The 26,136-nt window shown below is 57.0% G+C and overlaps 1 protein-coding gene across 12 annotated transcripts in view; it reads right to left on the bottom strand.

Annotated features, from left to right (window-relative positions):
* The window catches only part of ARHGEF10L (Rho guanine nucleotide exchange factor 10 like), a 178,935-nt gene that overhangs the window by 32,633 nt on the left and 120,166 nt on the right, over positions 1-26,136 (bottom strand). For all 12 annotated transcript variants that reach the window (XM_006145224.2, XM_014586547.2, XM_027770608.1 and 9 more), the window contains 7 exons: positions 24,812-24,927; positions 24,144-24,271; positions 22,733-22,833; positions 16,350-16,471; positions 9,796-9,882; positions 7,222-7,445; positions 5,559-5,713 (listed from right to left, as the gene is read on the bottom strand). In XM_006145224.2, the coding sequence (XP_006145286.1) occupies positions 5,559-5,713; positions 7,222-7,445; positions 9,796-9,882; positions 16,350-16,471; positions 22,733-22,833; positions 24,144-24,271; positions 24,812-24,927 (933 nt within the window). The remainder of the gene's footprint in view (positions 1-5,558; positions 5,714-7,221; positions 7,446-9,795; positions 9,883-16,349; positions 16,472-22,732; positions 22,834-24,143; positions 24,272-24,811; positions 24,928-26,136) is intronic.

Raw genomic sequence — 26,136 nt, forward strand, 5'->3', positions numbered from 1 at the left:
GTCAGAGGCCCTGCTGGCTCGCCCGTCCCCTGACAGCCCCCAGGGGGTGTACAGAGCAGACTGCCACAGACACCCCTCTCCCAGCCAGCGGCTGGATGGCACGTGGGGCACAGCTGTCTCCAAACTGGAGGGCCACCAGGATACGTGAGGACAGATTCCCCACCCTACGCACCGGGCCAGGCCGGCTCAGCTCTCCTCTCCTACCCTGGTCCACACTAAACCAGGCTTCCCTCGAGCTCTCTGTTCTACTTAAAATCAGCAGATTTGGGACCAGCAGACGGCATAATGGTTATGTGGCTGGACTCCCACATAATCCGAGTCCTGGGCCTGGCAGCTTAAAACTCATGCCAGGCACGTGCGTGCATGCCCAAAATTCTGAGAGAATGGAAGAGAAGGAACTGCGGCATGGCCGTCTCCCCTGGGGGTGGGGTGGGGGAGGGGTGATTTCTCACGTTCTGTCTCTCTGCTGAGCACACGTGCCCTGTAGCAAAAATCCCTCTTAAAAAAATAAAAGTCGGCAGACTCGAGAAGTTGGGGAACAGCTGGGGGCTGGACTATGGCTCCTCAGTAAAACCGGACGCTCTGCGGGAAGGCTCCGGGTTCCCACCGAGAGCTCCCGGGGCACACCAAGTACACGACCTCAGGATCCAGGCGGGCTAATGCTGGGTGTGACCCGGACTTCAGGACCCTGTCAGGGCACACGTACTCCCTCCTTGTCTCTGGATCTCACACTCGTGGGAGAAATATGTCACCTTAACAGAAATCAGAGCAGTTAAGTCGCAGGAACTCCCTGCTAACACGCAGAGCTCTGCCAGCCTGTGAGACAGGCGGGGCCGGGAAGTCTGTGCCCCGGAACTTCTGCGTGACCTCGGGCAGGGGTGTCACTGCTGACTCTCAGTTCCTTCATCTAGAAACGCCCCCGCCCCGGCGGACGTCAGCACAGCGCCACGCACAGGTGGAAGCTGAGGGTGCAGCGACGGCTGCTGCTACTGCCACCTATGCGCAGGCCGGGCGCCCTGCCGTGACTGTCACCCTGACTCCCACCACGCCCCGTGGCAGGTGCTATTCTCATCCCTGCTTTATAAGCGAGACAACCGAGACACAGCGGGTCTAAACAGCTTCCCAAATCACTAGCCGACGAGCAGTCCTTGCTCACTGGCTCCTGCTGGTTACCTCCTTTGACACGACTCAGCAGGCTGTGGAAGCGGTGCGGACCCCACTTAAGTAAGGTGAGCTGAGGACTCCTGCAAAGCCACGGGAGTGGGTGACGAGGCTGAGCGGGATTTGAACTCGGCCTTGTCTGATTTTTGTCCAGTCTCCTGGGGAAGGTGCCCAGGCAGGGTGAGGAACGAAGGCAGCCAGGCTCTAGCAGGGATGCTGACCCCACCAGACACTGGAGCAGAGGAAATGCAAGGCTTTGAGCACCCCCCAGTGGCCAAAAGTGGTAGTGTGGCCAGCAGCTGGGCCTTCTGCCACTGACTAGGATGGGGGCTGGGATCACCCCCCAGAAATGGAAACTGGGGGCTCTACCCATGGGCACGGCAGTGAGGGCCACGGAGCCCTAGAACAGAGTTTCACGGTGGCTGCTGGGTGGGGCTGGGGTTAGAGAGCCCTGAGGACACATGGGGCACTCTTGTCCCACCGCTGGCTCTCAGGAGCCCTCTGTAAGTCCTGGCTCCAGGGCGGAGTGGCAGCTGTGATCAGATTGATTCATAGGGTACTGTTAGCTCAGAAAGGACGCGAGGCAGGAGTGCTCAGGTGGAGGGCCACGTGGGACCCCGAGAGAGAGGGTTCCCCCTGCTGGGACTCAGTTTTCCCCTCTGCCCCATGAGGGGACAGGACTTTGTGCCCTGAGGTTCCCCGCAACCCCCACACACCAAGACTGCAGCACGCAGCACTGTAGAGGCGATCGCCGTGAGGTCTGGGTGGCGGTGCTCCATCCTGCCCACCCCCTCAGCTTAGCCTTCCTGGCTGTGGGTAAGCACACACATGTTCCGGAACACGCACTCACACACGCCCGCCCCCTGCATGACAGCCCATTCATCTGGGCCACCTCCAGCTCTCACAGCCACGCGAAGGGAGATGAAGGCCCTGTCTCAGCAAAGGCACCTTCAGGAGGCTGGCAGCCCTCCTCCCCCAGCCCGCAGGGACAGGGCCCTGCTAGAATCCCTGAGGGGTCCAGATCTAGCCAGAGCCCGAGACAGGACAGAGTGAAAGTCGTCCAGGCTGAGAGGAGCCCGGGCAGCCCCGCCTGGAGGGTAACAAGAAGTAACACGGCGGCAGCGAGGAAGGGGTCTGCGTGCACCACCGCACTCCGGCACGTTGTCGGACTTCGCAGCCGCTCTGCGGGGTGGGGCTGCCCGTGTCCCCACACCACGGGTGGAGCTAGGCTCAGAGGCGACAGGCCCGATCCCTCACAGCTGGACCATGACCCAGGCAGCCTGACTCCCCAGCCCTTCTCCTTATCCCGGACATCATCTGCCACCTCAGGGGAGCCCCGACCCACACGCTCAGCTTCCAACCAGGGACGTCCCCACAGCCTGGCCCAAGGCCTGGGGATTTCCCGTGCCTCTCAGAAGTGGGGGCCCCGGCAGCTCTGTGCACACAGGACCTGTGGGGACACGGCTCTGCTCCAGCACCCCGCTTGGTGTGGCACTGATGGGCACTCAGGACACGCTTGTTAAGTGAGTGAACGAGCCAATGAAGAGGAGCAGGGCCTTCTGCGGGCAGCAGACTGCCATGGCCACACAGCTCCTGGCCTCAGTTTCCCTGACCGTCTGCTAGGCTGGACTCCAAAGCCCCCCAGCTCTGTCACCAGCCCACGCCTCCTCATGTCCTGGTCAACCTGGAATCTTCCCAAGTCATCTCAACTGCTGGCTCTGCAGACTCTCCAGGACTAAGCCGATACCCAGGTTGGTTTTGCCTGCTCTGCTTGGTGAGTCTGGACTGAGCTAACGTGTGGGCCAGAAACAGTAAACGTGTACCTACAAATGTCCACATGGCTCCCCTAGCCTGGCCCAAGATGCAAATAAAGGTCTGCATTCTTCTCAAGCCCCACTTTCTCAGGGCCATGGGAGATGTGTTCTGAGGAGCACAGCGCCTAAGGGGCTGACCCAGGAGCACTCTGAGTCCCACCCCACTGGGGGGGGTCCCCAAGGGGTATCTGCGGCCTTGGGGAAGGGCAAGGCTGATGCCAGCTCCAGTTGGTCATGGGCCAGGTGGACGATCCCAGGCCCAGCCACATGCAGCCCAGCTAGAAGGTGACAGGGAGGAGTGTCCCCACCCCATGCTACGCAGCAGACCTTGCCCAGGCCACCTGGGCAGGACACCACAGCAGGACGGACGGACGGGCAAGGAAGACCTCTCCCACAGGCAGGCCAAACACCCAGAGAACACGTGCCCTCTCTGCCAGGAGCGCCATCCCTGACTCGCCCCTGCTGCCTGGGACCCAGCTCAGCAGCCCCCTGAGGGGAGGCCTCTGCATTCCTCCCTGCCTCATGCTTAGGGGGTCTGCTCCCAGGTGGCACCCCACCCCTCCCTCAGCACCCCCAGCACAAGGCAGACCGGCGGGCTGCTTGCTCCCTCCACAGACCACAACACCGGGAGGCAGGAAGCAGCACTTGGCTGTGTCCCGAAGCACAGCAGGGCTCAGCAAATGTTAGGTGGCCAACATTTGTAAGGTCGGAAAGCCAGCGGGACTTCTCAGCCCTCTCCTCTGGGCCTCATCACTTCAGTTCTGCTCAGAACAGCCAACGCCCCTCGGGTCTGGAGAGGACTCTCGCCTGGGAGGCAGAATCTCTGGGGAGTCTGGTCTCTGCTCAGCCGGGACTCTGAATGGTCTTTTCCCATCCAGACAAGGAGGGCCTGGGGTAATAACGTCCCTAATGGCTCTTCCGGGTTTGACAAACAACCAGGCTCCAACCCCAGGCTAAGACTCAAACCCCCATTATGAGTTGAATTGTGTCCCCCCAAAATCCATGTGTTGAAGTCCTAACCCCCAAGACTAAGGATGTGACCTTATTTGGAGACAGGGCCACTGCAGACGTAATTAGCTACGATGAGGTTGCAGAAGAGACAGGCGGGCCTAACCCAACATACCAGGCGTCCTTATGAAAAAGGACAACGGGACACAGGGGCACGCAGGCAGGAAGCAGGTGGAGATGGGCACGGTGTAGCCACAGCAGGGGACTTTCAGAAGCTGGGAGAGTGGCCTGGAACCCATACCTCCGAGACCTTTGCAGGGGCAGGGCCCACCAGACACCTTGACCAGACTTCCAGCTCAGCAGGTGGGTGCTCCTCTAAGCCTCTGCAGCTCCTGGTCAGGGCAGCTGCGACACCTCCCTCCCCAGGGTCCTAACTGAGCGTCGGGAGCCAAGGCGGAGGGGCCCAAGGCAGCCTACCGGGGCAGGGAGGGCTGGGGTGGGGCACTGTAGGGCCCACGGGATCTGGGGGCAGCCAGAGGGTGGTGGCCCCTCCAGAGCCCCTCGTGGAAACCCCTGCAGCTCTGAGCCGTGTTTACACTCACGTGCATGGTCTGTCTGACGGGAGGGGGATTTTTTCCCTCCTTCTTCCCCCTTTAATTAAAATCTATAAATGCCTTATCAAAAGCTAATTAAAAAATACCAACACAGTGCCAAGTGGCACCAAAAAAAAATAAGGCTCAGTACAAATATCCGTTTATAACCTGCAACAGGCTGTGATGAAGCGGCACTCAGAGCCACGGGGGAAGGGCAGGGAGTGAGGGGCGGCACCACAGGCCGCAGCCCTCCGGGATCCTCTGTCCCCTCCAGCGGACCACAGGCAACTGTGCTCTCGCTCAGCCCTGGTCACCCCTCATCATCAAACCCGCAGCTGAACAAGCCACAAAGCAGGCAGGGGCCACCGCATCGTGTGGCTTTGGAGCAGCCGAGTCCCTTCGCCAAGTCTCGGCATCGCTGCCTGAAAGCTGAGGCCGCTCTCGAGGGCTGCGGTCAGAATCCAGATAACACACGCACATGAGGCACTCTGCCCCGCTCCTGGAGCCGCGGCCCAAGCACCGTTGGCCTTGCCCTTCAGATGCTGTGGCTTGTGCCAGCAATGGCTGGATAAACGGCAGAGCTGAGACGCTCAACTGCACTGAGCACTCACGTAGCTGGAGGCCGTGCCTCCACCGAATCCTTAAACTGCCCAGCCCCTGGGTGGGGGACACTGCCACTGTTCCCATTTTACAGATGAACAACCAAAGGCACAAGAGAAGTTGCTCACCAAAGGACACAGCTGTCACCGGGATAGAGCCTGAATATGAAGCCGGGTCTCTCGAACTGTGTTCCCACACTTATCCACCAGGTCTCCTGCCAATGGGCCTGGCTGCCAGCCTGGTCATGAGCACCCTCTTCCATGGGACTCCCATGCAGGGGACCTCCAGTGGGGCTCAGGGATCGCCAGCCCCCAACACGGAGATGCCCTGGTCTCTTCTGCCCCACCTCCTGGGCCTGCCTCCTGCTTGTCCCCTTGGCAGAGAATCCGGTGCTCAGCTAGCACTCAGGACCGCTCCCACCCTGCCCGTACCCCGCCCGTACCGCTGCTCCGAGGGTAGGCGGCGAGCGTCCCGTCCTGCAGGCCGGCAAACAGGTGGAAGGGGCTGTGCCGCAGGCAGAGCACGGGCTGCAGGCCTGGGCTCCTGCAGGTCGCCAGGCACTGGGTGCCGGTGTCCACGCTGCCGTAGAACAGGATGCTGCGGGAGAGATGGGGGTGCCGTGACTCGCTGAGCACGCCCCCCGACTTTCCTGCTGTGATGGGGCCATCGCTCCCCTGTAGGAGTTCGCCTCGCTCCTCGAGGATGGCATCTTCCTTGGCCACCATCACTGGCAAAGCTGCCCCAGAGGCAACAGATAAGAGTCCCAGAGTGACAGACCCAGTTCAGACGCAGACACCCCTCCGGCTGAGCGAGCCTGGGCTGCTGAGCCTCCGCTGTCACCTACTTCGTAAGCACTGACACGGCACAGCAGGGAAGTCTGATGCTGAGTAAGCGTAGCAGGCATGTGGCCGCCACGTGGGAGAAATCCAGACAGGGGCAGGCTGCTGGTTTCCAGGGAATGGGCAGGAAGGGAATCGGGACAATTGTTTATGGGTATGGGGTTTCTCTCTGGGATAATGAGAATGTTCTGCAACTAGATAGTGGTTACTGGAAGTCACTACACTGTACAGTTTAAAATGTTATGTAAATTTTTTCTTGTATAAAAATATAGAAAAGGTGTTCACCAGTCCCTCCGTCAGCCCTGAGCTGGACGCTCAGCTGCAGACCCAGCCCGGGTTTCCTGGAGAGAGAGCAGCTCCAAGTTAGTTCTGTCGAGTGTTAGCTGCTGCTCCTCCCTCAGTTTCCTTGAGTGGGAAACGAGGGGAGCAGCCTCCACTTCACAGTGGAGAGCTCCCGCCAAGGACGAGCAGCACACAGTAGGCGTGGCGAGCAGGGAACGTGCTCACTCCGGGTCGTTCTCCAGGACAGGCAGGACAGAACACAGCAGTAGGCCCAAGGACTCCCTGGGACATGGTCTATAGCCCTCACCTGCACCTCCCTTCGCAGATAACAAGGGTGGATAGCCACCCCCGGACGTTATGGGAAGCGGTCTGCTGACCCGGGTGGGCTACAGCTCTCTGGGCTGGGCCTCCTGGTGCAGGTCGGCCTGAGATGACATTCCACTACGTTACAGGGGGCAGCAGCTCCCACTGCTGGCAATGGCCTCAGGACCTGGGAGAGCCTGGAGCCCTCACTCACCCAGCAAGGGGACTGAAGCCATAGATGGGTGACCAAGTGACACCCAAGTGAACTAAAGCTGCCCTCATTGTGCCTTGGTGGACTCTAACAGCGGCCCCTCTGTAGGCTCCTAATTCCCATTTTACAGATGAGAAACAATGGCTCAGAGAACTTAGGTGGTGTTCCTAAGGACCCACAGCGAGCAAGTGGTGAGCTGAGCTTTGAACCCAGACCTGCTGACACCAAACCAGCATCTCCAGCCCCGTGGCCATGCTGCCTAGAAGAGGGTCAGTCAGCTAAAGAGCAAGCAGCTCCTGACACTCGGGCTCCCACACCAGGTATCGCTGCCCTCACCTTTCTGATGACTCCAAACCAGGGCAGAGAATGTGAAGAGGTGACAAGCAGGCCGAGAAAGCAGGAGCGACAGCCCCAATCCCACTACCCGGCCTTGCCCAGACTGTCCTCAGCCCTCCTCCCAGGCCCCTCACCTGCCATCCTGCAGCCCGAGGCAGATGGTTGGATGCACCGCAGCCGAGGGGTCAGCAGCCGTCCGGCTCTCGTCGCCACTCTCTGCCTCCTCCTCAGGCTCCGGGATGTACTCCATGCAGAGCACAGGGGCTGCCAGCGGGAAGGACTTCACAGTGCGGGGTGAGGGCCGGTTCAGGGAGAAGATCTCCACCTGGCCCCCTGCACCCTCCTGCCCGCCCCCGACCTGGGAGAGAGACCCAGAGAGGCTGTCAGGTGGGAACATCAGGTGCAGAGGGGAAGCTTAACCCCTGCCTTCCCAGGGACCCCGTTCCTTGAATAGAGTGTCCCCTTTCCTGTCCACACATGTCCTGAGGCCACAGAAGTCATTCATCCCAGTGGTTGTGGCAACAAGTTAGCTTCCAAGCCCAAAGAAAATCAGGTAAGGAGCAGAGATGGCCTAAATTCCCAGACAGCTTTCTATTTCCTTCTCTGTACAGTACATTTCAACCAATGCATAGCAAACATCTACTGTGTCCCCTTTAACTGCTCTTCTGTGTCTTATTCTCTGTTTTGTTTCTACATCAAGCACATGGTACCCCTCAACGTGTGCTTACTGGATAGATGGGTGGGTGGAAGGAAGGAAGAATGGACGAATAGATGTGTAGGTGCATGGATGGATGACTAAATAGATGGTAGATGGGTAGATAATGTATAAGTGGGTGAGTGGATGGATGGATGAACAGATGCAGATGCCTGCATCAGTGCATGGATGGATAGATAGATGGATGAATGGGTGCACAGCTGTATGCACCAATGAATGGATAAATGGATGCATAGGTGCACATATCAATGGATGGATGATGAACAGATGGATGGATGAAGGGATGCACAGATGCACACAACCATGCATGGAAGAATGGCTGGATGAATGGATGCATAGGTGTACACATCAATGGATGGATGAATAGATAGATGGATGAAGGGACGCACAGATGCACACAACAATGCATGGAAGAATGGATGGATGAATGGATGCATAGGTGCACACATCAATGGATGGATGATGAACAGATGAATGGATGAAGGGAAGCAGAGATGCACACAACAATGCATGGAATAATGAATGGATGAATGGATGCATAGATGCACATATCAATGGATGGATGATGAACAGATGAATGGATGAAGGGATGCACAGATGCACACAACAATGCATGGAAGAATGGATGGATGAATGGATGCATAGGTGCACACATCAATGGATGGATGATGAACAGATGAATGGATGAAGGGATGCACAGATGCACACAACAATGCATGGAAGAATGGATGGATGAATGGATGCATAGGTATACACATCAATGAATGGATGAATACGTAAGTGGATGAAGGGATGCCCAGATGCATATATCTATGCATGGGTGGGTAGATGGATAGATAGATGAGTGGATGCATAGGTGTATGCACCATTGCATAAGTGGACAGATGGATAGAAGAAGAGATAGATAAATGAATGGATGCGTGCATGCATCGGCGGATGGATGTTATGAAGAGATGGATGCACAGATGCACTCATTGATGTATGGATGGATGGCTAGATGGATGCATCCATACATGGGTGGATGGATGACTAGACAAATGGACAGGTACACAGATGCACATATGGACGCATGGATGGATGGATGGATGCGTTTAGGGGTATGTAAATGCATGGATGGATAGGTGAGCGGGTGGCTGGGTAGATGGATATACATGCATGAATGGACATATGTGAACATGCATGGGTAGATGGATGTATGGAGAGGTGGGTGGGTGCATGGGTGCATGGGTGCATGGATCCATGAATGGAGGATGAATGCATGGGTGGACAGGTGGGTGGGTGGCTGGATAGATGGATATACATGCATGAATGGACATGTGTGCACATGCATGGGTAGATGGATGTATGGAGAGGTGAGTGGGTGGATGGGTGGATGGGTTCATGGATCCATGAATGGAGGATCGATGCATGGATGGACAGGTGGGTGGGTGAGTGTGTGGATGGATAAACACATTGCATAGTTGAAAACTGGGAACAAATCACTTCGTGGAGCGACATTTGGGATGAACTGTGAAGGATAAGTCAGCGTCTTCTTGCCCTGAGTGCCTGGAGACAGGAATATGCAGGGAAATGGTGGCCAGTGTGGTGAGGCTAAAACCTGGGGAGGTGGGGGCACAGTCAATGAAAGGGCACCATCTGCATCACAAGAGCATGGAGCTTCCTCATCTAAATCAAGACAGGCTTTCCCAGGAAGGGAACTTAGAAAGCTGGGCTGGAGCCTTACAGGAGGTGGGCAGTATCCAGGGTGAAGCCCCTGTGACCCACGCACTCTGGCCCTCTCCTTCACCTATGGCCTCCTGCTGCCCAGGGGAGGTTGCACCTCCCAACTCCAAGCACAGTGCCTGGTGCCAGAAGTCCCCAGGAAGACCTTACTGGCTGCTGCTGCACGTGGGGCCCAGCTGTCAGGCAGCTTTCTCCTGCACTCTCCCGGGTGCCGCCCTCCCTGCTCCTGTCGTGAAGCCAGAAGCCCTGGCTGTGTGTGGGGCCTACTCACCCAGAGGTAGCCCTGTGGAAGAGAGGTACTGACTGCTGAGAAGCCCAGCAGGGGGCAGCTGACAGGACTGTGGACCAGGGCGCCAAGCTGTGGAGACAGAGATGGCGCATGGAGGGTTAATGGCCGAGGTGCTGAGATAACAATCCTGGCAATTCTGGGTCCCATCCAGCTCCCTGAGTGAGAATCCCTGAGGGTGGGCACCAGGAAAGTCCACGTCTCCCAGGGTCTCTAGGCAAGTTGTACACACTCGTATTTGCTCAAAGCTCTCCTAGAACCTTCCGCTACAAGGGGCTTGAGTGACGCTCCACATCAGCCCAAGGTCTTTGAAACTGGGCAGCTTATGAATAAGTTTGTTGGAAGATACTCATGTGCACCCCCCCTCCCTTTAATAACGCAGATGGTGGACAATGAGTCCACAGAGGGTAGGTGGCTCCTTAGGTGCAGGGGCAGTCCCAGGGCCTGCCTGCAGCCACCTCCTCCATGGCCTCCTACATTCCTCCGCCTCCACAGAACCTCTGCAGAAGAGTCTGCCAGGACCAGCGGGTTGGGTGGCTTGTGCAGGCCAGACAGAGGCCAGGGGCTGTGTCTGTAATAGCTGTCACTAGGAGCCACGGCTTGCTCCTCATCCTGAATCTGCCACCCCAAACTCCATGTTGAGTGGCCTCTCTGAGACTGTTTCCTGAGCTAGACCTGGCCAGTCCATCTCTATGGCAAGGACAACGAAGTGAGGAAATGGCCTGGCCATTTTGTGGGCCAGACCAAAGGGGAAGGAGAACAGCTGGCCACTGGGCCCTTCTCCAGGCAGGTGCTGCCCTCTGCTGGTTCCCAAGGCCCCAGCCAGCCTGGCCCTCGCAGAATATTCTAAGAGCATTTGTACTGGCCATGGGTGAGAGGGCCCAGAGTCCCTCATCAGCCTCCTAATTAAGCAACTGGCCAACTAGAACTAGCTTGGTGGGCATGACTGGCTCAAGGTCACACAGCAAGTCAGTGGCATAGCCAGAGCTAGAATTCAAAGCCTGATCCAGGGCAGTCTACTCTGGTTACATCCTACACAGAAGCCAGGCTGCCATGCTGCAGGCCTCAGGACTCAGGGCCTCCTTCTGCCCAGCTGGGAAGTGGGGCTCATACCCAGAGCAGGAGGCACCCTGACACCTGGCCTCTAGGGCTCCCTGCCTTTCTTGATTCCTAGTGGCCACCCTTCCTGCCAGGCTGTCTCCCTCTCTTCTCTCTCAGAGGGGGCAGGAGCCATCGCAGCCCTGGCTCAGGCATTTCCATGGCAACTCCAATGGGCCCTGATGTCAGCTGAATCAAGGGCACTGGGCCCCAGATGGCAGCAGAAACTCAAATGCCTTCCTAATAGGCAAGGCCCTGGGTCTAAACGTCTTGCCCATGCCAGAAAGCTGCGTGCATGGGAGAGAGCGAGCGAGCTCTGCTCCCGGGACAGCCACACCACCGCTTCCTCTCCTCCACTCCCCTCTCGGGACTCAGCATGCATGCACACATTCCTGGTCTGGGACTTGAACCGCACGGCTGCACTCAGGCAGAGCAAAGCAGGGGCACATGGGGCTAGAAAAAGGAAACCAGCTTTGGACACAGCCAACCTGGGTTCCAACCCAGCTCAGCGGCCACCATGCGGTGGTCCTCAGCCAACTGGTCCCTCATCTACAAATGGGACCCTGACGACTTGTGACGGTGGCAACTGGGGCCTACCTGGGGCTTCCTGTGGGATGTTCTAGCACATGGCCCGCCTTCCCTCCTTGGATTAGCAGAGCAGGACTGCAAGGCGGAGCCGCCACACGCCAGCCCTGCGCAGGCTTAGGAGATAGAGTGCCTGAGTACGAACCGTTCTGGCCTGGACTGAGGCCGCTGGGCTGGGAGCAGAGGCCTAGGTCTGCAGGCCTGGTGGCAGCCCCTCAGACCCCAAGGTACTTGTGCTTTAAAGCATCTTCGAGCAGGCCGCACCTTGACCCCTGTCCCAGGCAGGCCTTAAGAGTAATCTGGGTCCGTCGGGAAAATGGGTTTGCGCTGCTCCATCCCCTGGCTCTCCTGCTGCCTCTCCAGGGACAGGAGTCCCTCTTGGATGGAGCCAGGAGTCCAGGAGGAGTCCTCTGATAGTCCAGTTGTCAAGCCTTTGGAAACTCCCCAAATAGACCCCAGTGGTCTCTCCTTCCTGGGACCAGCAAGTCCCAGACATCGCTTGCTTCCACTTCTTGATCCCTGAGTGGACGCCGTGAACAGGCTCTGCATGTGGCCTGCATCACATCGTTTCATTTTTTAAAGAGGTTTTTGCCTTTGGGCGTGTGCACTCGCAGGAGAGAGAAAGACAGAAACAGTGAGAGGGAAAGTGAAAAATCGCCCTTCCCAGGGGGGATGGCCACACTGCAATTGCTTCTCTTTTCTCCTCCCAGGATCTTGGGCACACACACACACACACACACACACACACTCAGCATGATTTTCAAGTCAACGGGTCTGGGACTCAAACCACTGTCTGCTATGTGGGAGTCCAGAGACATAAACGCTACGCCATCTGCTGACCCCTGGCCACAGATATCATTTAGCCCTCACTGCAGCCCGGAGGGGCGGGGGCTGTGACCATTCCATTTAGGCATGGAAGACAGCCGTGACACAGCAGCCTTCATGGTGTCACGCGGCTGGGCTCAACCCAGGCAGGGCAGCTGCCTGCGAATGCTCCTTCACGACCCCAACAACCAGCTCCCTCTGAGTTGGAAGACGGCTGTGACCTTCTCAGATAGACGCCCGCTCCTGCCACCCACCCCTGGAGTCCTCACTCCCTTCCTCAAGGGAACCAACACACCCTCATGCAGCTGGTACGAGGGTGCTGATCCATCTGCACTGGGAAAGGGGCTGGTCCGGCAACTCCCTGAGCCCAGCTCTGCTTTCCAGAGATGCAGGCTTGGTCTCTGGCTCTAATGAGGGCAGCTACAGAGCCCCAGGATTGGCCCCTGGCTGCCTGGAAGCAGCAATGGGCAGGGAGGAGGCCCAGGAATGGCACACATGCCCGCATCTGTCCCTGCAGTAACCGGGCGAGGCACTGGCACTCCAAGGACCTACTCATCTGGATGCCAGCATGGAGCCAGTGGGCACATCTGTCTGGTTTTGGGTGGGAGGTGGTACGGGCCTAGCGGAGTGGTGTCTCGGAACCCAGTGAAGGCAGGCTCTGCTCTGTCCCCTGGCCCTCCACAGACCTGTTCCCACACGACTCAGGTGCAGTTCCCTCAGTACCCCAGGGGCGTCCTTGGGAGACAGAGCAGGGGCCTGGTGGGAACCCTCAGGCACACCCTCCAGATGAAGAGGTTGGTGGGCTCTCACCCCCTAGGGTGGAGGCAGCAGGTGGCTCTCCACCTGGGTGGAGGCTTCTTCCAGGAAGGCCCTAGAGGCAGAGGCCTGTCTGACTTCACCACCTCGGGCCAACCTGAACCCTGTGTTTCCAAGAGAGCAAGGCCCTGGGGGAGTCAGACAGGAGAAAGCATCCCAAAGTCAGTGTGGGCTCAGCCTTCGCCAGGGGGTGAGTCAGGCCAGGAGAGCTGCAGGCCGAGAGCACCCCAACAATCCCCACCACGTGGACTCTGTCCCCCACCCATGGCCCCAGGGCCCATGAGTAAACCCCCATTGAGTGCACCCCACCTATCACCAGCCCAGCCAGTCCTAGCTCAGCACACTTCCCTGAATGACTCCACAGGGCCAGGGCTAGGGTGAAGGGACAGGGAGCCTACCTCAGTGCCAGTTGAAGGGCTACCAAAATTCGGTCATCAAGACATCAAGAAAAATATTTTAAGGCTTTTTAAAATTTTTTTTAGAGGGAGAAAGATTTTTGCTATAGGGCATATGCGCTCACTGGAGAGACAGAGAGAAAGCAAGAAACCACCACCCCTGGCCATGCCACAATCTCTTCTCCATTCTCCTCTCGGGATTTTGGGTACACGCACAAGTGCCCGATGTGAGTTTCAAGCCACTAGGCTTGGGACTCGAGCCATGGTTGGCCATGTGGGAGTCCAGCAATGTAACCATTAGGCCACCTGCTGGCCCCTAAGGCAATTTTTAAAAATAAACATTAATGCAAAAAAAAAAAAATCCATGATGTGCAATCATAAAAAGTGTAAGTCAAGGCGGGCCCAGCCCTGCCCTCACAGGTCTCTGCAACATCCCTTGTCTCACCCTGATCACGGCCCTTTATTTACAAGCAAAAAAAGCAAAACCATAGGCCAAACGTTTCAATGAGATGTTTTTAAAGTACTGCACTGAAGTAGTATTTATCTTGCTTATTGAGGTTGTTTGTTTTGTTTTGTTTTGAGAGAGAGAGAGATTTTTTTCACCAAAGAGATAGAGTGAGAGAGAGAAACAGAAAGTGAGAAATCACCCCCTGCGGGGATCTTGGGCACGCATGCACATGCGCCCAGCGTGAGTTTTAAATTGCCAGGTCCGGGACTCAAACTGCATTTGAAGACGCGGGAGCCCGGCGATGCAACCATTACGCCATCTGCAGGTCCCGCTTATTGAGGTATTTGGCATCTGTAAATGTCTCTCCCAAGGTGAGGGCCTCACTCACCTCTCCCCAGTCCCAGGCCTAGCCTCTCCCCAGCCAAGTCCCACACGTCTCAAAGGACTCCTGCACTAAGCTCTGAACGCACCGTTCCAGCCCCTTTCCTCGGTTCAACCTCACAAAGAACCAGAAAGACTGAAACAATCCAGAAATACAAATCTGGTGGTGCCAGTCCCAGCTTAGACACGTCCATGGCTTTTCACTATTCTGAGACTAACACGCAAACCTGATGCAGCCTTCAAGGCTGGTGTGACCCACCTCGCCCACCACCAACCTCATCGCCCGCCTTCTCTCCTCTCCTGACACCCTGGGCCCTGCCCACTCCCACACGGCCTCTGTGCTGGTTTGTCTACTTGGAATATTCTTCTCTGGGCCCCTCCAAGGGCTGGTCCTTCTTGCCATTCAAGTATCAGTTTAAATGCCATCTCCTCTGCACCAGCCAGGTGACATGGTGATTGGGGTGGCTAGATCCCGCATGGCCCACGGCGTGGTCCAGGTCCCAGATCTGCAGGCTCGAAGGACACACTGGGTATATGTGTGTGTTCATGCCCAGGGGCCTGAGAAGAGAGTGGAGGAAGGGGGACTGTGGCATGGCCATCCCCCAGGAGGTCTCTGTCTCTCTAACAAGCACACGTGCCCTACAGCTAATTTTAGAAAAGAAATGCCGCCTCCTCCGAGAGGCCCTGTGTGAACACCCTGACTCCGTGGCCCCGTCTGTAACACCCATCACTCCCTTGCGCGTGCTTGGTTTGCTGGCTCACGACCGTCTCTCACTAGGCTGAAAGGTCCGTGAGGGCAGGGACCCTGAATGTCTTCGTCACCACATTGGTGCCAGTGTTGAACGCACAGCAGGTGCTGAAACTATAGGCAGAATGGACAAGCGAATAAAGGAACCAGTGAATGAACACCCTCGGCCCCAGCCTCGTCTGCTCAGCAAGTCTCTCAGGACCGACGTTTCTGGGCCAGGCTCCCAAGCTTGCCCTGGTCCCCAGAGCTGAGCTAACCCTCCCCTTGGCAGAGGGCGGACAGCAGTTGCTCCAGGTGGAAGGGCAAGCGTGGCCAGGATATAAGGGACAAATGACCAGTGGAGGCTGAGCCTCCTAGTGGTTAAGACTGTGGGCACTCTGATCAGGCAGAGCCAGGCCAAGGTTCCTGCATCCATCCCTTACTCACTGCGCCGTTCTAGAAAAATGACCATGCCTGTCTGCACCTAGGGCTCTAAGAAATAGGGAAACCAGGAGCTGGCAGGTGGTGTGGAGGTAAGGGTGCTGGACTCCCCACGTGGCCAACTGCAGTTTGAGTCCTGGACCTGGCGGCTTACTTTCTTATTTTCTCTCTCTCACTCACTCTGTCCCTCTCTGGTCAAATTAAAATAAAATAAATAAATAAAGTTAAAAATACAATAATTCTTTTCAAAAAGTGTTATTAAAAGTTATTTAAAATAAGAAAGAAAGAAATAGGAGAACTAGACTTTCTGCCCCAACCCCCATCTCTATTTCTCTGCCTCTCTCTGGTGAGAGCATACACCTTCTAACAATTAAAAATAATAATAAACAAAGTAAAGAAAGAAATATAAACACCAGAAAATAGTGGTAGCACTAGGAGAGAAAGTGGGAGGCAGGGTGGCCCTGGAGCATTCCGGGATGGGGCAGACCCTACTCCAAAGCCAGCTCCCACCTGGCAGCATCGCAGAGGACCCACCCCACCAAGGCTGGCCCAGTCACGTGGTATGCCCCAGAGTCAGCGCCACGGACAATGAGATTATTGCTATCTGTGACTCGGAATGATGGAACTGTCCTCTCTGACCCCAGGGGCGGGAAAGCGGACAACAGAAAGGCTCGGCCCACTCTCTGCAGGAAGCCGAGGTGCTGGCGCCGGCACCCGGGCCTCCTGGGTCACAGGCACGACCTGGAAACTGGTTCTCCTACGAGGTGATGGTGAAAACCACAGCCACCTTGGCAGTCGGCACGGCGAGGTCCGTTCCACTCACCTGCAGGCTGAGGGCCCGGGAAGAGAAGGCAGGGACGCAGCAGGCGAGGATCGGGCACCAGAACGGGGCTCTGCTCTTCTTATCCTCATCCGGACACAGCCAGCCTGGCTGGTTCTCCTCGCCTGCAGCAAGGAGGTGGAGAGGGGAGAGCCGGTCAGGCGAGAGCCCACGGGACGCTGAGCAGCCCTCCCAGCCCAGGGAGTGCCCAGGCCCAGGTCAGGCCCATGCTCCTGCCCACCTGAGACAAAACCCAGCCGCGTACCGCCAAGGGGATGCTGAGGCCCAGGTAGAGCCAGAAACTCAAGGTCTGAATCCCGGGGCTTGACCCCCTAACCCTGAGCAGCCCCGTACAAATCACCCCAGCTCTGAGCCTCAGGGATTAAATGCCTCATCCTGCTGTTGTGAGGGCCGGATGAAGTAATGGGCGTGAAAGGGTTTCAAAACATCAACACGCTGTGCGGGGTCAGGTCCCCGCAGCCTTGAACTCACTCCAAGTGCGAGGCAGAGCATGCACAGCAGAGGGCCACAGAGGTGCCGCTGCGGTGCTGGGACATTCAACTATGATGGCAGCAAGAAGGTGGAGGGGTCACGCTCCTGCTTCCATCAAGGCCACCCTGAAAGGAAGGGAGCCACCTGCCGCCCAGTCCCCCTGTTCAGCTGTGACCAAAGCCCTAGGGAGCTGGTATGAGCACAGGTGCCCACGCCCGATCCCCGGCTCCTCACAGTTAGAGATCGCAGTGCTAAAGAGCATCTGCTAAGCCATGTTCTCCTTCACACAGGCCTGAGCTCCAGTGACACATCCTCCTCCTCCAAGAAGTCCTCCTTGACCGCCCCAGTTATGCGTCCCTCTAAAGATCCTTCCGCCATCCCTCATAGCCGTCACAATCTAAAATGTACTTATTCAGGGTCTGTCTCCGCACGGCCCTGGAAGGTAAGTGGTCAGAGACTCTGTGCTATCTCCTGTACCACCTCCCCTGAGGCCCAGCACACTGCCTGGCTCGTAGTAAGTGCTCAGCAAACATGGGTTGAAGGAATGAATGAAAAGAGGGAATGAATGAATCGACCACCACCTGTCTTCAAGAATCCCCGCAGCCTGTCGGGGCAGCCCACTTCTCCCTGTCAGGTTGCTCACGTCACGCCCACGCTGCCTCTTGGACAGCCCCTGGGAAGCAAGGGAGTGACACACCGAGGGTCTGTCCCTGCTCCTAAGAACCGTACAACCAGGCAGAACCCCGCCTCTGCCGGACGAGAGCCCACCAGGGCTGTCAGCCCCCTCGCCCCAAGCTCGCCCCCTGCTCCCCCACACAGCCGCAGCCCGTCAAGCCCCAGCAATTTACTGCTGTATATATTTGTAATGATCTGACCTTCTCCTTCCAGATGGTGCCTTCCCCGCCTGCGCCTGGGAGTGTTAAAAGGAAGCGGAGCTGCTGCTCCCCGTCTGCCACCACCATTGTTCCCGTCACAGAGCCCAGCGGCTGAGACCCAATTGGAAGGCCGCTGCCACTGGAGATCGAGAGCCGGCGTGGGATAAGCGACATTAAGAACCGGCATGGACCACAAGGCTGATCTCCAACGGACGTTAAGTGGGGGCTCCCCACGGTGCAGAGGGCGCCGCTCCAGGGGTGCAAGCTCCCCCAGCCCTCAGATCAGTCCTGTCTGATTTGCTAGCAAGATCCCAGACAAGTTCCAACTCGGCCTCCCAGTAGCTGTGCGACACTGTGCGAGGCCCTTAACCTCTCTGAGCCTGTTGCCTCATCTAGAAAACGGGGCTGGTAATTCCGGCGGTCTGGGGCTGTGAGTGCCGGGAAGAACCCACAGGATCTGCCGTGCTCAAGAAGCAGTGCCTCTCACACACAGGCCCTCTGTCAGGGGCATGCCCTGCTCCTCTAGGCCACTCGCCTCCAAACGCATACTGTGCTCCGTCCCCACCGCCCCAGCGGAGGACTCAGACTGCTCTTCCTGGAGTTCCCAAATCTAAGGCAGTCTCTAAGGCCTGCTCACTGCTCCCCTGAGCCCGGAAAACACTGCAGGCCACAGCCCAGACTTGGGCAGGGCAGACCACTCCAGAGAGACATGTGACCAGATGGGGGCTCCCGGCTGGGGTAACACTGTGGTCAGGGCCCCTCTGTAGTCAAGGCCCACAGAGAGCAGGCCCACCCCACACTCCACTGAGCTCTGGAGCGATCGTGAGGGCCGAAGGAGATGAGGGTGAGGCTGCACTCAAGCTGCCTGGGCCATGCTCAGGGCCCCCAGGCAGGGCAGGGTCCATGCCAAGTCATCACTGGGTAGATCAGCCTCACTGGGAAGACTCAGGGCTGAAACACCGAACCAGAGTAAAGGCGGCACAGGAGGCCTCAGCCCTGCATTCAGACCACCCTCTGGAATCCCACTGTGGGTGTGGGGTCAGCCCGGGGCCTGCCAAACTCTGGTCCCCTCGAGACTGGGTCCAAGGAGAGGACCCAGATATGCAGAGCTTTGAGCTGGAGGGTGGGGGCGGTGCAGGGATTCAGAGAGCCCTGACCTCACCTCCTTCCTCAGGCCTCACCTCTGCGGCTGGTTTCGGACAGCTTTAGGACAGGAGACTAACTGCAGGGTGGGAGAGGGCGGTACCCGGGCCAGTGCGACTCCACTGTGCGACCTCAGGCCGCCTGTTCTCTATCTGAGATGCAGGTACCTGACAGAGGGACCCCGCACAGCTCCGGCTATCCTAGGCACCTCCATGCACTGGCACCCCAGTCCTCACAAGGGCCTGAGCAGGAGCCACTGGCACAATCTCCATTTTCTGGGGGAAGCCCCAAGTACCTAGAGGTTAGTTTGCCAAGCCCACAGAGCTGGCAAGTGGCAGAGCTGGGAACCGAAACCAGGCAGTGGGGCTCCGTGTCACACAGGCCTAAGGACTGCTCTCACTGCCTAAGATAAGGCCTCCTTCCCAGGTGCCTCTGATCCCGCCCACAGCTGGGAAAGGCCCTTGGCGCCTGAGCCCAAGTTACAAGGGACAAAGAGGCTCAGAAGGAGGCTGCCCTTCCCAGGACCACCCACATAGTGGTGGCCATACGGAGGCTCGAACCGGTCCCTGGGCACCTGCATTGCGAGGAGCAGGACTGATCTCCAGCTCAGGCCCCAGGCCCCTCACCCCCAGCCCTCTGCTTTCTCCTTCTTCCCTAGATCATGCTCCTGCCACAGTGCAGTCAGGGAGGAAAGAAGACACAGCAAAGGGAAATTAAAGGAATGACATCCTTTGTGAATAAATGTTTTTAACGTTCTATTTCTAACAGGCTCATATTATTTCCCCCCCACCACCCACCAGGCACTGCAGATAAAAAAAACAAACTGCCAAAATAAAAGAAACAAATTATTCAAGCCCCAGGGAAACCCAGGCATTCAAATAAGATTTCAAATGTCTCTCCTTCCATTAAAACTTCTGCTGCAGTGAAACTGCACCGAGATAAGGCAGCAGCGTCTTCACAGGCTGCAGGACGGTCGGGTCTGCCCACATCAGTGGCTGGGCCCCTCCAGCGCCAGCCCCTCCCAGCACAGAATCTGAGCTTCAAACAGGAGACTTATCTGCCTTTAAAGCAGGTGTACAAACAGGGCCTGGGCATTTGCCCAAGACGGAACTTGTGCACGAGCGGGGCGGGGCGGGGAGGGGAAGGGAGAAGTGGGGAGGGGACCATGGGACCAGAAGCCCAGCGGGGGAGCTGTGGGGACAGCTTAGCCTTTCTGGAGGCCAGGATTCCTAACGGGGCAGCTTCTACCGAAATCCTTTCTCCATCCTCCGAAGGCCTCCTGGTCACCCAGAAATACCCAGGGGAGGCTCAAGCCACATCACACCCAGATCCAAGGAGGGGCAAGCTGAGAAGAGGCCTCTGAGATTCCAAGGTCACAGCCACCTCCCCATTCTCTCTCCTACCCTCTCCCCATCCCTCCAGTGCCCTCCACACCACAGCCAGAACAACCCACTTAAATGGAAAACAGACCATGACAGCGTCCCACCGTCAATGACACAGTGAACGGCTTCCACCCTTCCACCACACCTGGAAAAAATTCCAGAAAACCTGCGCTCCGCTCCCCTTCCCTCCCGCTCACTCACTAGGTCTAGCCACGCGGGCTGTCCTTTCACCCTCTCTCAGGACCCCTGCAGCTGCCGTGGCCATGCCTGGGTCACTAGGCCAGGTCACCACACGGCTTCACGTCACCTCCTCAGGAGCCCTCCGGAACAGCAGCTGGACCCCAACACCTGGGGACAGCCTCATCACCCAGCTCCATGCCCTTCACAGCACAGGCCCTCCCGGTTGATCTGCTCCCCGTATAAGGTCCTCTCGCCCCTTATCAGTTTAAGTTCCTTGAGAGCGGGATCTTTCTGGTGTTGTCACGGTCTTCTCCGTGCTTCAAATCACTTTGGAGACACAATACAGTTTTTTGTATAATTAATGAAAGCAAGTAACAGGGGTCCTGACTTCTTTCCAGAAATTCTTTTTGTTGGGAGAGATTTTTGCTATACGGTGTATGTACTTTCTGGAGAGACAGAGAGACAGAAAGTGAGAAACTGCCCCGGGGGGATGGCCACGCCACAATCCTTTCTTCTCCATTCCCCTCTCAGGTTTTTGTACACCTATGCACACGCGATTGGCATGAGTTTCAAGCCACTAGGTCTGGGACTCCAATGTTAGTCGGCCAGGTGGGGTCTAGTGCCATAACCACTACACGGCCTGTTGGCCTCTCCAGAAATGTTTTTAAATCGATGGGTAGGTCAGTTATAGCCTAGTGGTTAAGCGGGTCAGATCCCATCTGTCAGACCCAGGTTGGAATTCTAGCCCCAGAGACTGGAGAAACACACCAGGCATGTGTGCATGCCCCAAATCCCCACAGGATGGAGAGACGGAGAAGGGACTTGGCTGTGACCATGCCCCATTGGGTGGGGAGGGTGCCTTTTCCCTCCACCTCTCTCGGTCTCTGTCTCTCTCTGGCGAGCACATGTGCCCTCTGGCAATTAACACTAAAATAAAATAAAACCTGTTGGAAATGCATATACTTATCTATAAAAATAAAACGCTAGAAACGACGACGAAAAAAGCCCTACTCTTAGCTAGAATCAGCAGCGGAGATTCTAGAACATCGGAGAGAAAAGTAGCTCTGACTGGTGGGGCCACAGGCCTTCTAGCAAGGCCGAAACGTGGGCAAATAGAATAACTAAAACATAGTGAACGAGGTCTGCCAGGCAGAACTGCACAAGCTGGGGAAGCAGAACAGACGCGGGTCCAGACTGGGCTCTGGAAGCAGACCACCAGGGTCTGAATCCCATTACTGCTCTTTCCTGCCGTGGGAAAGAGCAAGTCACAGCCCATCCCCGGCCTCAGAATCCTCAGTAGTGAACGGGAGTCCACCACAGACCTACCCCAGAAGAGCTATGAACGCAAAATGAAAAGGCTGTGTATAAAATGTTTCTAGAATTACTTGTTATACAGGAAGCAACCTGTAAATATGAATTTATTTGTCTGTCGGTATTCCGGTATGCGTAGGAATGAGAGTAAGTGAGAATCAGTTTCGTCTGACTACGTCAATTTGGGGAGTAACAGCTTTATTGAGGTATAATTTAATTATCATAAATGTATACTTTTTTTTTTTTTAGAGATTTTTGCCATAGGGCACATGTGCTCACTGGAGAGAGACAGAAAGAGGTAAAGTGAGAAATCACCTGCCCCCGGGTGGGATGGCCACGCCTCAATCCTTGCTCTTCCCCTTGGGTTCTGGGAACACACACACATATGCCAGCTGTGATTTTCAAGTCCCCAGAACCAGGACTCAAACCATGGGCAGCCACGTGGGAGTCCAGAGCCTTAACCGCCACGCCACCAGCTTACAAAGCACACACTTAATTAGTTTCTAGCATCCAGGGAGTCTTCTTCGTTCCATATTCGTGGAAAATGCATATCATGAAAAAACTACGTATAGATTTCAAATTTTTCCTGCATCAATATAAACTCACACTTTAATCTCATTTATCCACGAACTTCTCAGAGTCCCCTCCTGTTCCCAAGCTGGGCAACAGCCATCACATCTAAGCTGGAAGCACTTCCACCAGGTCCACGAGAACCCTTAGCAGTGGCTCTCCTTGACCATCTCCCCAGGGCCCTGGCAACCACTATTCAATTTCTGTCCAGTCCCGTTAATTCATGGACGAGGAGACCGAGGCTAAGAGAGGGGAAGTGACCTGCCCACGGGCACGAAGCAGAGCCTGAGGACTCGGGACTCTGTCTCCGTTGTTTATACCCCGTCTCCCCTGTCCCCACTGACCCAGGCTGCACCCTCACACTCACACTCATACCCCGCACACTTCAGTCTGCACCCAGCCCCTGAGGTGTTCTCGCAAGGCCTATACTCACGGAGTCCGATTTTGGCCAAATGTAACCTGTTGACCCAGGAAATCTTGCTCAGGGGATTGGGGGTGATGAAGACCACCATGAAGCTGATGGGGCGGCCAGACCTATGAGAAAGGCAGGGGAGAGCATGAGTGCCCCCAGGCAGTTGCTCAGCAATCCCTCCAACCCAGAGTATCCTCAACATGTGACCAGAGAGGCCAGTGGCCAAGTAAGGCCTCCGTCCCCTGTGGAAGGAGTCCCTCACCCACTGTGGCACTGGAGGGGGCTACCTGGCCCCAGTGGCCCAGGCTCCCCAGCCTGGCCCTAAGGGCTTTGGGGGCCGTGCCTAGCAGGGTCTCTGCAGGTCACCATTGCACCTGGTCAGCTCCTCACAGGCCCTGCGGACACCTCATGTGCCAGGCGTCCGGAGGGAGACATTCAGTCTCTCTCCAGAACCTGGCGTGGGAATGAATGAAGAAATGAATGAAGGAGGTTGAGCACAAGCTTGGGGACACCAGAGGTAGCCACTGTCACCACACTGTCCTCTCACCTGGGAGCAACACAGGCTCCTTGGGCATCCTCTGCGGTCTGTTCCACTGCGAGCCATCCTACCTGCTGGGAGGTGGCAGGGCAGTGTCGCTAATGCTGCGTGGTGTGCAGGGGAAATGGAGGTGCACAGCTGCTCAGCAGGGACGCGGCAGGTTTGGGGTAGAGCTCAGAGCTGCTGACTCCCACTCAGTCCCACAGCCCTGCCACAAACAGCACTGCACTGTTCACTCGCCTGTGGTCTCTGTGCTTGGGACACTGTCCCCACATCCCACCAACCCTGACTCCAAAACGAGGCCCTGAGGCTCCTCACTGCACCAGCCTGGTGTCAGTCAGGGCCTGTCAGAACCCAGCTCCACCTCTCGCTACGGGACCTTTAGCCTGGATGTAACTCTCTGAGCCTCACCGTCCCCATCCGTGCAGTGGGTAGACCCACCGTAGGGAGCCGCAGGGGATCAGACGGATATCTCTCCCATCTGCCAGGGACATCTCACCAATCCACAGACCTCAGTCAGGGTCTCCTGTGCATAAGCACCTGTAGGTAGGGCAATACTGGGGGACAGTGTGGTCTCCGGAGGAGACATGGAGCCTGGCCCAGGGGACTAGAGTCTGAGGTTAATACAAAGGCCGTGGCACAATGCAGCCAGCCAATGGCAGGGCATCTGAGGGCTTTAGGGGGACCAGGTTGGCCCAGGGTATGAGCTGGGCGTTTGTTCATTTCATCATTTAATCATTCATCCAACAGTCTTTTCACAGCACCTACTATGTGCTGGGCACTGTCCTGGGCGCGGCCCACAAAGCACACATAGCCACTCCCATCACAGGGGCCCCTCTCTGAGTCCCCCATCCCCCTAGCAGCCCTCTCCCTCCCAGGCCCTCCTCCTCTCACTTGTCGGGTTTCCCAGGAAGTAGGAGCCGGAGGCGACACTTGTTGGCCGAGTGGATTTCCTCCTCCTTCACCCGCATCAGCCTCTGCAGGGCCAGGCACCAGTCCTGAGCCACGGTCATGTTCAGGTTCTAGGGTTGAGAAGGCCGATAAGGTCACGGTCACACACAACTCGTGGCTGCCCGGAAGCCACACCAGCTTCGGCTGCAATCAGACCCTCCAGGGGTCTGTTTCGTTTAGAATAAAACCTTGGGGCGAGGACCTGAGGAAAAGACCAGGAGCCTGGACAGGCTATTCCTTCAGCCACCAGCTTGAGGCTGGCTCTCCCTCGTCTGGCGATCCAGCCCTGGGTTCCGATCCCGCCCGGCAGCCCTCCTCTGAGGACACGCCCTCACGAGCAGAGTCCTCTCCAGCCTGGAGCAGAGGTCCAGGCAGGGGCTGCAAGACCACCTGGCCACTGTGCAGAGAGCCAGCAAAAGCCCCACACCCGGACTCTGCTCTCCCCATACCAGAGGTCACAGCCAGACCTCCGGACAGAAACCCGGAGCCCTGCTGCGGCTGCTGCTCTGGGCACTCAGCGCCGGGGCACATTGAGGCAGCTGAGGCTGAGCTAGCGGGCACTGCCCTGGGGAGAAGCTCGGGACGCAGGAGGCCAGGCCGGTGGCGCGTACCTGGTAGGTGCCATGCAGTGTGCTGATGAGGAGCGTAATCTGCTCCACCACGGCCAGGTCCTTCTGCAGGTCCTGCAGCTCCTGGAACAGGCGTGGGGGGCCGAGGTACACCTTATCTGCGCACAGAAGAGACCCGGCTCAGCCTTGGTGGGGAGGAGCCGAGCAGACACTCACAGCAAAAGTACACGCTGCCCTCTGGGTTAGGGCACTGGGGACACAGAGGGAAATACGCCAGGGTTCTGCCTTGACAGCTCCCAGTCTAGCTGGGAAGACAGTTCCATCCACAGATAAAGCCTAGCTGGGACCTGGGCCACAGGCTGTCTGCAGAGGGTGGGAGGAGACGGAGGACAAGAGCCAGCAGTGCCTGGGTGAGACGAGGCGTCCACAGGGCCAGGAGTGTGGAGGGCACGGCCAAGAAGACTAGCCTATGCAAAGGCACCGTGGCTCGGGGAAGCCCAGGAACAGCATGGGTCAAAGGCCTACTGTGTGCAGGTGTGGGCCAGGTTTGAGGAGAGCATTAATAAGGCAGACAGGGTCCCTGCTCCTAGGGAGCGCAGGGCCAGGATAGGAGGCACGGAGAGGGCAGATGGTGGGAGGTGCTGAGGAGAAAGCCATCGGGGAGCTGAGACAGGAACAGGGCGGAGGGACCCAGTCTCTGGTGATGATGTAAATGGAGGGAGGAGCATGGAGGTGGACAGTAAGAGGCAGAGCAGGAGGGGCCAGCCGGACCGGAGGGGGCACCCCTAATGCCGTGCTGAGAACACGGCTGCATTCTCCAAGCTACAGACTCATGCTGAGGTCTTGTGGCGTCCCAGAGCGGAGGAGGGAGTGCTGTTCTGCCACATGGCGTCAGGGCTCCAAGGATTAGGTACCGAGCCATCTACCTGAGGGGTCACCAGATGACAAGCAAAGAACAAAGGGGGCTGAGATGTGACCGATGTGCTCGCAGCAAACAAAGAGGGGCTCTGCGGTGACCCCGGTGGAGGCGCTGGCAGGAAGGCGGCCCACCACGGAGCACCGCGGTCAGGCACAGACCCGGCAGAGCCTGCGCCCGAGAGCTTCCACGTGGTGAGGGGTTTGGTTTCAGTAAAACGCCACCATCCATCACAGTACATTAATGCTGTTAATTTGAGTTTTATTGTCCTGTAGCTTTATTTTTATTCACTGTGATTCTGTTGTGGCTTTACGGTTGTTCAAGGGCTCTAAGCAGAAGGAGCTGATTATGCTGAGTTTTATATTTGTACATATTTGAATAACAATATAATAAATCATTCAAGGCCAACTGGGGTTCAACAAAAATTTCTTCTTCCTTGTCAAGGGGGTCT

Source organism: Tupaia chinensis, unplaced genomic scaffold, assembly GCF_000334495.1.
Source record: "Tupaia chinensis unplaced genomic scaffold, TupChi_1.0 Scaffold000146_1, whole genome shotgun sequence".
NCBI lineage: Eukaryota > Metazoa > Chordata > Mammalia > Scandentia > Tupaiidae > Tupaia > Tupaia belangeri.